The sequence below is a fragment of the Pistacia vera genome, unplaced genomic scaffold, assembly GCF_008641045.1.
Source record: "Pistacia vera cultivar Batoury unplaced genomic scaffold, PisVer_v2 Contig37, whole genome shotgun sequence".
In the NCBI taxonomy this organism is placed as follows: domain Eukaryota; kingdom Viridiplantae; phylum Streptophyta; class Magnoliopsida; order Sapindales; family Anacardiaceae; genus Pistacia; species Pistacia vera.
The window spans coordinates 167374-180041 of record NW_022196190.1 but is presented as its reverse complement, the minus strand read 5'-3'; the positions used below and the strand labels follow the sequence as shown (position 1 = coordinate 180041).

Sequence of the window (12668 nt, the reverse complement as noted above, 5' to 3'; positions counted from 1 at the left end):
GAAACCAGTCATCATGGTGTAGTTTCGGTTCCAAATTTTTGGAACCGTTACTGTGGCGGTTCCGGTTCCGGTTCTTATAGTTAGGAACCAGAACCGGAACCAGAACCAGGAACCAGGAACCGAGACTAATATAAAATAAAATTAAAGATTAGGGGGGTTAATAAAAACTTTTGTAGAAAAAGTAATGTGAATATATTTATATTTATATTTCATAACATTTAAAGTAAGTTGGTTTGACTTTTGAGAATCTACCTTTACAAAGTAATGGAGTTTGTAATTTTGAATTTATAATTTATAATTTTATTTTTGTTAACAAGTGCCAAGTGGGGGGGTATTTGTAAGTTTTTAAGGGTTTTTTTGCCATTTTAAAAACTTTTGGGAGGTCATGAATTTTACAGGGTACCCAGAACCGGAACCGGAACCGTTGTTACAGGTTCTGGTTCTGGGTACCTAGGAACCAGAATCGTCGGTTCTGGTTCTGGTTCCAAATTTCAAGGAACCGTCGGTTCCGGTTCCTTCAAAAAGTGTAGGGTACCTGGATCCGAACACCCCTAATGTACATGACATGTAAAGATAAATGTATATATATATGGTACACTATATATATGGCATATATGGCATGTGAAATACAACATATAAAGATATATACGGTACACTATATATATGACATGTATATGTATGGTACACTATATATATGACCTATTATATATATATATATAGTAAGTCAATACTATATACATGTCATACATATATAGTAAGTGGCATAATGTTAAATAAATTTTATGTACATTGAATTTCAAAGTCAAATTTTCTTAAGGCTTTAAAATTTAAATACGTAGATTATGTAACATCTTTCAAATAATTACTTGAATTTAAGATTGTTTAATTAAGTTACATACAATAGAAGACATAATTGGAGGATGTAATATGTATGTTTATATAACATTTTCTTACCTTACTAATTATAAGATAGTCTCACACATTATACACCATTTGTTCTTACAGCACTCTAGAAGAGATTCAAATGAGATAATTTTACAAGATTCTTAAAGGCACACGTTTTTAATAAATTCTAGTTGAAATATTTGCTAATTAATTCCATTTCATCATTATATTAGATTTTCTACCTAACATTATCTCTTTCAATCTAGTGATATATCTTAATCATTGCGTAATGCAATTTAAATTAATTATAAAAAGTTTTAAAAAAAAAAAAAGCATTGTTGCTCTTAGAGTTCAAAATGAAGTAAAAATTGACTCAATTATGTTGGTGAATTTAATTGATAAATAAAAGGATGTCAAGATGATTTCAAATTGATAAATACAAGTGTGTAGTTTGTGCTATAGTAAAAGAAGACTTTCAAACTTATTTCAGATAATTTTATTAAACATTTAAATATTCTTAGTAACAATTCAATATTTTACAACAAATTCAAGATTTTCAAAATCTCATTGGAATTTGATTTTCACTTAATGATGAGAGAGATAATAAAATGAAAGTGGTCACTTCATTCTCTCTCTCACCATTAAATCACTTTTTTACTTCTTAATTCAACAAGGGTATATAAGTCCTTTTATATATGAATCACCCTATGAATAATCAAATATATCTCTATGACTCTATTTGATTTGGATCAATTGATCCAACTAGCATTTTCGTATAAATATTTCCCATTTGTTGGAGAGGTCTTCAGAATTTAATCGCAATACATATTCATCATCCAATAAAATAAAAAATGTAAATATACATTTTGTATTTTTTCTGTTCAATCTAATTTAGTAGATGGCCATGATCGGTTGTTTTAATAGATGAACTAAGTAATTTGTACAACCATCGATCCACTTAGGCCTCCACTTTTTGTACGTAATTCAAATTTTTTTTTAAGATTAGAGTTTCAATATATTAATGTTTTGTGCTGCAAACCTAGTTTCCTCATATTTGTTCACTATATGAAAAAGGGTAAAAATAACTTACCTACCAGATGGCAACTATTGTCATTTTAATCAACTTCCCCCTAGCACTATCTTGAAATTCATCACTAACACCGCCAAACGTAAACTCTGTTCCACTTCCGTTAGTGGTTTAGTGAGAAATGTGACAAATTTCATTATTTCAATATTACCTTTAAAATGTTACTATTTCAGTTAAAGACAAAAATGAGCAATAGTTAAAAAATTAAGAGACATATATACCCTTGTACTTTAGTTTATTTTACAAAAAAAGGCAAGTATATGATAATGAAATGTCCATGTTATCTTTTTGTTATTAATTAAATTCACTAGAATACCCTTTTAAATTTTAGGGGATTCTTGCATTCTACTTAAAGAGAATTTATTGTGCAAGGAAGCACATAAAATAATGCATTCCCAAATTTTAATTCTTAGGGAATTTTTTTATTTCGATGAATTAATAGAACCTCTTTGGCTTTTTTAGTTTTAAATAGTGAAATACCTTGTTCAAAGGACTTTCTTTAGCCGTTGTGGGGCATGACAAGTTTGTATTAAGGGTGCTAAAAAAAAAAAAAACCAAAAACCGAACTAGAAAACCGGTTTTTTTTAAATTGATCTAGTTTCAGTTCACAAATTTGAGAGAATTGATTTTCTAGTTTGGTTATGGTTTATCCTAAATTGAGAATTGGTTAATTAGTACTAGTTTTTTTTTTTTTTTCAAATTCCTTAAAATTAATTCAAACCTGTTATGCCTGGGAAAATAAGGGCTGGCGTGGGAAAGTCACGTGAAGAGTGACCTGCTCCCGTCAGAGCAACACGCACACGTCAGACCTGCTACATGATATGGAGCTCACATGTAGAGCTGGGCATTTGGGACCGGGCCCAAAAGCCCAGCTCCAAAAACCGGGCCTTGGACCGGTCCTTCGGAGGACCGGTCCTAGGAGGCCTGGTCCCAAAATGGGACCAGGCCTAAGGAGGAGGGCCCGGGCCCTCCTCCAAGGCCCGGGCCTGGGCTCGGTCCCAGGCCTGGGCCCAAAAGCTTTTTTGTCTTTTATCAATTTAATCCTTTATAAAATTACATTAAACCCCCAAAATTAGTATAAATTAAAGGACTAAAATGAAATTTTATAAAATTTATTAAAAAAAAAAAAAAAATAACCATTGCAGCCAACGGTAACTGCCAAGTGCCAACGGTTACATTTATTATTTATATAATATAAATTTTTTTTTTCATTTTCCCTCCCAACAACTACACTATAAATAACCCTAAAACCTTTAATTTTTTTCACACCAATCTCTCAATCTCTCATTCTTTCATTCTCTCAATCTCTCTACTCCAAATCTCCAATCAATTTCTCATTCAATTTATATTTATAATTTATTTATATTATTCAAATTTTTTTCTATTTTTCAATATCATCATAATTNATAGATGAACTAAGTAATTTGTACAACCATCGATCCACTTAGGCCTCCACTTTTTGTACGTAATTCAAATTTTTTTTTAAGATTAGAGTTTCAATATACAGTAAAACCTCTCTATAGTCATAATAGTGGGACTAACTAATTTTATTGCTATAAGGAGGTTATAACTTAGAGTAATGCTATATTTACACTACTCTTTATACCATTTTTATTACATCATGATGTGCATATGTCACATTCACACAAATTTGTAATTATTTTGAATTTTTGATGTTATAATAAAATTATTATTAGTAAAATAGTCATGGTGTAATGAAAATGGTGTAAATAGTGGTGTAAATGTAGCATTACTCTATAACTTAATAAAGGTATAGTTAAAAAAAAAATTCTTATTTCATAATTCATGTTTCAGTAGTACAATATTAGGATTTTAATTCATGTTTTAATAATATTAGGGTTTCAATTCAGCGCTTCAATTGCGTACTTTTGAAACGGATAGAAGATCGTGTTTTGAAACCAACAAAAATAACTATCCTTGATGGAATTATAAATGCAGTTGTTGCATAACAACTTATGTGAAGTCACAAACAATTGTCAATTATTTTAAGCATTACAAAATTAGGACTCCCAATGTAGATGAATTGCAAGTTACAAATGAATTGAATTGGGAGAATCAAAGAGTCATTATAGAATTGAGTGATCAGATTCGACAACTTCACTACACTAATTGAATAAATATTAATGTCTTCCTTAATCATCTAAATGAGTAACAAGTCATATATGTTTTAACAAAAGAAGAAATCATTTCTATGATTAAACAATAAGAGAAAAGAAATAATTATGAGGACGATAGTAGGGAAATACAAAAAGTTTCATGTCAAGAAGCTCTAAACATGCTTGAGAAGCTAGAAATGTTTTAGCTTTAACAAGAAAATGTTCATACTAGCGAGTAATGTACCTGCAAGTTAAAAGATATGGTAACAACTCTAAAGCATAAATTATTGTCCCAAATAACTTCAGATAGATATTTTATTTCATCTTAAACCTTAAATGTAACATACCATATTTTTTTTTGCAATATACAAATAATTATTACTATGTGGAGGTAACTTTCCTTAAGACAGGAATTAGAAAAATTATAACTTATTACAATGTGAAGTTTATTCTTATTTATAACTATCCCAAATTGGGAATATAATTTTTTATGATTATGTAGAGTTTATTTCTATATAGAGTATTATTATAAAGATATTTCACTGTATTAATGTTTTGTGCTGCAAACCTAGTTTCCTCATNAGAACCCTTTACCCATGCTCACCCTACATGTTATGACTACGTGATAAACAAATCTGTTATAAACAGATTCATGACAAAGATTTTTAAGAACTTAAAAGAGATTAATCGAAGAATGAATGACCCAAAGTTTTAAAGGAATATTTCTTATAACATAAAGAATGGTATATGAGAAGTCTCAAGTTTTCATGCGACCATATTACATCCCGCATTGTTCGGGAATGAGAGGTAAATGCAGTTGTACCCTATGAAACTCTTAAACTGTTAAGACATATTTGAGTGAACAAACTCACGTGAAGTCCAAATACAAACTTGTGTGGTTCGGGTGTGGGAATAATTGTTTTCTTACCAAATTATAATGCAACGTGTGTGCATTAGTTTAATATTATTACATTACTAGAAAGTATTTTAAAATTCTAAAAAAGTTAAAAAAATTGAATCTATTTTAGAAATTATCCATTTGTAGGGTCGAGTAGGGTTACACTTGATTAAACTTTCTTTGAAAACTTTATAAAAATAGCAATAATTCCCATTAAGCTATGATAAAGATTGACAAGTCAACTCAACCTACTCTAAATCTCTCATCTTGAAAAACCTTGACAATAAATCATGGATGGGTCCAACCCGACCCGACCACCCGACCCACAATCAACCCATTAAGCTTCCAACTTCAAACTGATAGAGGGAGAGCAACCGCACCATATCATGCAACCCATATATTCTTGTCTGTATCTTTCACTCACTTGACTCGCCGATAATTCAATCTGTTAAATTTTTTTTTTTTTTTTCCATATTTATTATTTTTGAAGATGATAACAGCGATAATGAAGAAGAAAATCTATGAAACACACAAAGTTTATGTGGATGAGAGCCACCCATTTGCCCTGATAAGATTTGTACTCAAACGCTCACCTCCAAATGCTCATCCACTCAACTTGTAATGTACTGCGCTGCAACTCCCTTCAATTTTATTTCTCATTATCTTTCTCATTCAACCCCACCTCTTTTGTCTCCATGCATTCTAGTATATATAGATTTCCATCACTTTTCTGTACTGCATTCTCTTAATTTCTCTCCTCCTTTCTTATAAATCTAATCTTCACTGGTTTCTCTGCCTGCACTTTGTTGCATAGTCCTTTACTCTGAGGTACATATTTACTCTTCCTTATCTATAACAAGTTTTTTCTTTGTTTTTCTCCTGTGGGTGTTTTAGTTAATGAGTTGAGTTAGAATAGTATACTTAATTTGAAGTTGGATATCTGGGTTTGTTTTGTTTTGTTGTTCTACATGAGTAAAGTTTTGAGCTTAATTTTTAATTTTTGTTGTTGAATATAGATAATTAAGGACAAAAAAAAAAAGAAACCAAAAAGATGGAGGAAATCACCAATGTTTCGGAGTTTGAAGCCATTGCAAAGCAAAAGTTGCCAAAGATGGTGTTTGATTACTATGCTTCAGGTGCAGAGGACCAGTGGACTTTGCGTGAGAACAGATATGCTTTCTCCAGGATTCTGTGAGCTTTCTATCTGTTACTTTTATGGAAATAGACCTCAGATAAAGCGATTGGTTATGTATAATCTTTTCTTTGTTCACAAAATTGCTTTGAATTTCTCTAAAAATTCTGTGGTGATTGTTAATTACTAGGTTTCGACCTCGGATTCTGATTGATGTAAGCAAAATTGACATGACTACCACTGTCCTGGGCTTCAAAATATCCATGCCAATCATGATTGCCCCAACAGCCATGCAGAAAATGGCTCATCCTGAAGGTACATGTCATAGTTTCCGTTGAAAAATGGTTGGTTGAGTAATTTGTAAGTGTGTTTTAGTGTATGAATATATTGAGGTTAATGGAAGTATAAGTTAAGTCTAAGTCTTGACTTGATTGAAATTATGTGGTCAGTATTAATATTTTTATCCGGAAACTTAGTCCATTAGAATTTTTCATTGCCTATATAACTGAAAGAAAAGTTGGAAAGTTCTATGAACAAGTTTTGGAATCAATACTTCTTCCTTTAGTTTGAAACTGAAATGTTGCAGTGATTAAAAGTATCATGAAAGGGTATATAAGAAATTTTTTAGTTTTATTTTTTTACTGATGTAACTGTGTTTTGTTACAACACTGTACTCTGATTAAATTAACCTTGTAATTAGATGTGGACTTCTGAGAAAACAGCTAAGAATATTAATCGGTTTGAAGCAAAATGTGGTTTCAATCTGATAGCATTCTTTCGCATGCAGGGGAGTATGCTACTGCTAGAGCCGCATCAGCAGCTGGAACAATTATGGTTTGGCTTGCCTCCTTTTTATATTTTCGAACTTGAATATGTATTCTTGTCCCTTAAGCAACTCCGCACCATAAATCATTGCCCTTTCTCTAAGTTGGATATTGAAGGCAGCTGAAAAGATTGTTCCAATTCTCATTCAGTTCTTTTTCAAGTTTCTAATCATGAATTGAGTTTTCCTGCTAACCGGTGAAACACGTAAGTGATTTATCGAGACTTGAGGATATGAAATTGTTGAAGACATAAAACTTGAGGGAAGTGTATGGACTAGAATTTTAATTTATGCCACTCATCCAGGAAACTTCAAAATGGTTGATTATTGGTTTCATCCCTGAGTTGTTGGATATATGTCCTATCTATTTGCAAGCCCTAGGTCAAGTTTGGTGCAGATAATTATTTTGCAAGTTGGTTCTCAGACGAGGATTTCAGAGTTGACTACTTGCAAATATGCTTCTGAAACAACCATGGAAATGCTTTCACCTCACTAGCGCTTGCCACAAATATGTTTTGATTAGGATATTCATTTCATTTGTGGATATAATTATGCTTTTGCTTCATTAGATGTTTCAATCTAAGAGTATTCTGTGCTTTGCTTGATTTTCAGACTTTGTCTTCATGGGCTACTTCAAGTGTTGAAGAGGTTGCTTCAACAGGACCTGGCATCCGCTTTTTCCAGCTTTATGTAAGTCTAACTAACATGTTTGATGTCCTTTATAGGTTAAATAAATTAACTGATCTGCATTTTCGGCATCAGAAAATAACTGTTTGGCTTTATCTGATTAATGATTCTCGCTGTTTATATCATTTAGGTGTACAAGGACAGGAATGTAGTTGCTCAGCTTGTGAGGAGAGCTGAAAGAGCTGGATTCAAGGCTATTGCTCTCACAGTTGATACCCCAAGGCTTGGTCGAAGGGAAGCTGACATCAAAAACAGGTTAACAACTCAATTTAAACTTGTTTTCAACGCATCACTTGCTCAAAAGATGCAATTGAGTTGTTTTTCTGAATTCTGATGTGACCAAATCAGTTTAGCTGTAAGGAGTTAAAGTTTTATATTCAATTTTAGACTGCTGCTGATTAGTTCCTTACAGATTCACTCTACCACCATTTTTGACATTGAAGAATTTCGAAGGTTTGGACCTTGGCAAGATGAATGAAGTAAGTGTCATTAATGCAATTTCTTTAAATAACTTGGCAAAGATGATTCAGATTGATGAGTTTTATTTTATATGGTTCTTATTTTCTATTATGGTGCCGAACAGGCAGATGACTCTGGACTTGCTTCATATGTTGCTGGTCAAATTGATCGTACTCTGAGCTGGAAGGTATATTACAATCACTTGCAGACTCATGGATTAATTTATCTGCAATTATACTATCATGTATAGTTTTGTTAAGCACGAACGCTTTGAATTAGCTGTACTTTCGACAAAAAAGACACTTCCTTTCACTGTCTTGAGCATTAGGTGAAAATTTAGAATGTGATAAACGCAAAATAAAGTGCTGTGGGAGTTTTGCCTGAAATTTGGAATGTCATATCTTATGGAATGTGTATAGGACATCAAGTGGCTTCAGACCATCACCAAATTGCCAATTCTAGTGAAGGGTGTGCTCACAGCAGAGGATGGTAAGAGCAATGTTCCTCAGTTTATTTTGAGTCTGTCACCAAGTAAACCAGTGGACTCTGAAACAATTTTTTTTACACGGGATATGCAGCAAGGCTTTCTATACAGGCTGGAGCAGCTGGGATCATTGTATCCAACCATGGTGCTCGTCAACTTGACTATGTCCCTGCCACAATCATGGCCCTGGAAGAGGTAAGTAAAGATGATCATGCACAAATGCCGATAATTTTGATCGAATACAGATTACCCCTTACACATGACATGAGCTTTTCTTTTTCTTCTTAAATTCAGGTCGTGAAAGCTTCTCAAGGACGAGTTCCTGTGTTCTTGGATGGTGGCGTTAGGCGTGGAACAGATGTCTTCAAAGCCTTGGCTCTAGGAGCTTCTGGCATATTTGTAAGTATTATTACCACCAACGCGCCACTAAGGCATTAACATATGCACAATGTACATTATGCTTCATTCAAGTCATGAAATGAATGATGATATTTCTGTTTTCAGATTGGACGACCAGTGGTGTTCTCTTTGGCAGCTGAGGGAGAGGCCGGAGTAAGAAAAGCCCTTCAAATGCTGCATGATGAATTCGAGCTGACAATGGCACTAAGTGGTTGCCGTTCACTGAAAGAAATCACTCGCGATCACATTGTCACTGATTGGGATCTTCCTCAGCCTCGTATTGCACCCAGGTTATAGAAAAACATGCTTGCAAATTGGCAGCAGAACAATAATTTGGTTACTTTCTAGCTATAGCCTGCCCTTTTATTGAAAAACTCATATCAGTTTCAATGTTTCTAAAAGTATTTTAAGCTTCTGTAATGATCATGATCATGGCTACTTCTGCCTTCACTGTATATTCTTTCTTTACCAATTGATATATATTTTTTCGGGTTGAGGATATTGGATCATTAGTGAGGTTTAGAAATGGAAATTGCCTTGAAGTGTCACTAATGGAGTTAAGTCCTAAAGTTAAATATAAGAAATTTGTCATAATGAAAAGGTCTTTGGTAGGACGAATATGTGTCTTCTAAACACCCTTATTAGAAAGCTTTATTCCATTGTCATCCCTGAGGTTTAGCACCGAGAATCTTCCCCCTCCCACTTTTGAAAGATTAACGTTGGTGCTCCAAATGGTGTTTTTGTCAATTAAATGTAATAGTTGAAGGGGCAGAAAATATATTTTGAATAAATCGCTAGTGACCTGGTTTTTGCACCAAATTTAAAGGTGGCAATATAATTAACTATTTTTAAAATAATTTTTTTTTTTTTTTTGTCAAAAGATCTTATTAGATGCTACATCATCTAACGTAAAACTTCTCGATGCTAATATTAAGAGTTTCAAATAGTTTACCTCTTGAGATTTCCTCGAAAAAATTTTCTTCCTCATGTATTTTGAAAGAACAATTTAACTTCTGTCATCAATGTTTTATTGGTGTTATGGTGTTCAATTTAGTGAATTTAACATAATGTGTTAGTTAGATGACAGAAACTTTAACGAAATGATAATAAATATATTAAACCCTAATATTAAAATAAATATAAACATGTATAAGAGCGAAATACATAAAAGTATGAAAGAAAGAAGGAGACTTATTTGGCCATTAACTTTTGGGTCTCGGGAGACTAGTTGCGGTATGCACAAGCTGGTTCGGACACCTCTGGATACCCAAAAAAAAAAAAAATGTAATTTAATTTTCAGAATTCATGTGAGCACTCCTTGTAACAACTATTGAAGTCCTATATTATATGAAATAATTAATTAAATTACTTTCACAAATTAAATTGAATTATTTTATATATCAAAACCTTGTTTTTTTCTTATAATTTTTATTAATACCCTTATTTTTTATGACTTGTGGATAATTAAATAGGTTTTACAACCTAAATCCAACTTTTTTTTTTTATGATCGAGGGTGTTTGGGATAGCTTACATGCACTTCAATTAACCCCCAAGACCCTGAAATTATCGGCTGGGTAAGAGCTCCAGTGACTACCTCTATTAGCAACCAAGGAGAGACACGAACTTAGGACCTCTTGAGTAATACATCTAAAAGCCTCTATCGAACCACTCGGTCACTTTGACTTAAATCCAACTTTAATGACTGATAAAAGCTTGAAAATACATATTTTGTTAGTGATTCAATTAGATTATTTGTGGAAAAATGTGTTTTTATTGTGAAATTTGAGTTAATTACTTCATAAATACATTTTACGGGATCACGGGTGTATTTTGAGTATTTTCAGGTTAAAAATGATATTTGAAGGAAGAAGAATGATGTTGATGGATTCATGACGAGTAGGAACAAACGGTGCAAGAATCGGAGTTGAAACGAGAAAGTTGTGACGCGTTGAAGATACGATGTAAAACTTGGAAATCCTTCAAGATGAGCATGCTTCGATGTTTCGATCATAACTTGAGCTGTAGAAATCAAAATTCGATGATTCTTGTGGCGTTGGATAGCTTATTCAGAGAGCTACAAAGTTCACTGATGACTTCACCAAATTCTGAAGATTCTAAACTCGTGGGATAGAAAGAACGATCACCGCAACAACCATTTATGATCCCTGCAGTGATGGATCATGGGCTTGTTTGGGTTATTGTATTCTCCTAGTCCGAATCTGAATGGTTTAAGGCATTTAATTCTTTCCTAATTAACCTCCAAACCCTAGCACTATAAATAAGGGTCTTTAATTAGTTTTTAGGGAGATTAGAGAAGGAGAAAAAGCGGCTACTATTTTGGAGATCAGAATTCCTGTAGTTCTCGTTCGCCAATCAAAGAAGTTTTTCTATTTTTTTTTTCTTGAACTCATGTTTGTTAATACAATGATTGTTTTTATTACTACAATTATGAACTAAATCCCTTTTCTAGGGCTAAAAATGTAGCCAAATTTATGAATATGTGTTGACGTTATTGTTGTTGATTTTAAATTGAGCATTAATTCTAAGTTTTATTATTGTGTGTAATGTTTTCAATTCTTAAAGACCCGAGAGTTGAATGATTTTATGGGTTGGGTTCAGATCGAGAGATGAAACCTGATTAGTCTAAGGTAATAAAACCATAGATTGAGTGAACGCTAGAAATATATTACCGCAATCTATAAGGCTCTAATAAATTTCATGGAACTTAATGATCTCTTAGCTTCTAAATCCAACTTAGAGATATTTTGGATTGTTGCTTAAAGGTTAATTTGCTAATTGTTTGAGAGAAAGTTAGTGGAATATTAGGGAGTTTAGCCTTTATAATAAGCTTAATTAGGTTAGCAATAATTGTCAATGCATAGGATTAAATTGGTGTGAAATTTGTGCCCTAGGTTTGGTCATATTGATCTTTTTACCAAAGTATTAATAAAATTATGCTTTTGTTACTTTTTAGTTTGTTTTATTTTTCATTAATTCATTCTTAAAATCCTGTTTTTATCAAATAGCAATAAAATAGACTAGTTTGACATTTGGTAGGTAGTTCTCTTGGGATTCGACACTTGTTTACTCGAGCTTTACTACTTGCACGATTCCGTACACTTGTGAAAAACTTGTCAATGACTGCTTGGATAGGGTATTGGATTGATCAAAATTTGCCTGGTAGCAATAAAGTGGAAATGACTATTCATATACTATATCTTGTTATGTGTAAAATAAACATCATTCAAGTGTATCACAATCTAATAAATATCAATTAATTTATGTTTTTAAATAAATATATATCTAACAAAGTTTGATTGATTTTGTATGCCTAAACACATTGTATCAAATTTAAGCTTAGTTTGAGATTAGTGTAATGTAATGTATCTATTAAATATTTATGACGTAATTTTACAAATAATCAGTTTATAAGGTGCTTGTTTAAGGTAACTTTGAAATTGCTTTTACCAAAAGAAGGGTAAATTTGATTGATGTAAAATTATCAAAATAGGTGTTTAAATGAGTTCTTTTTATTTTTTAAAAATATATTAATAATTCTTTTAAATAAAAAAGTTTTACAATTTAAAAAAAATAAGGGAACAACATTGCAATCTTTGACTATTTCTTCCTCAATAGTTTTGTTATGCCTAAAAAACCAAGGTTGACGTAAGCTTACGTTAGCAAGCACTAATCAAA

At 32.2% G+C, this 12668-nt stretch overlaps 1 protein-coding gene across 1 annotated transcript; it reads left to right on the top strand.

Annotated features, from left to right (window-relative positions):
• Positions 1 to 5655: 5655 nt before the first annotated feature.
• LOC116140326 ((S)-2-hydroxy-acid oxidase GLO1) lies at positions 5656 to 9480 on the top strand. The gene is made up of 12 exons (XM_031425970.1): positions 5656 to 5815; positions 6004 to 6178; positions 6310 to 6434; positions 6907 to 6953; positions 7555 to 7632; positions 7760 to 7884; positions 8042 to 8108; positions 8213 to 8275; positions 8508 to 8577; positions 8667 to 8767; positions 8867 to 8971; positions 9077 to 9480. The coding sequence occupies exons 2-12, from the start codon at positions 6039 to 6041 to the stop codon at positions 9266 to 9268; spliced, it is 1113 nt and encodes a 370-aa protein (XP_031281830.1). The 5' UTR covers positions 5656 to 5815; positions 6004 to 6038; the 3' UTR covers positions 9269 to 9480.
• The last annotated feature ends 3188 nt before the right edge of the window (positions 9481 to 12668 follow it).

Coding starts and splice junctions, on each gene's coding strand:
- LOC116140326 (XM_031425970.1), top strand. CDS start 6,039: ATGGAGGAAATCACCAATGTTTCGGAGTTTGAAGCCATTGCAAAGCAA. Junction 7,885..8,041: donor GAAGCTGACATCAAAAACAG/GTTAACAACTCA, acceptor AGTTCCTTACAG/ATTCACTCTACCACCATTTT. Junction 8,109..8,212: donor ACCTTGGCAAGATGAATGAA/GTAAGTGTCATT, acceptor GGTGCCGAACAG/GCAGATGACTCTGGACTTGC.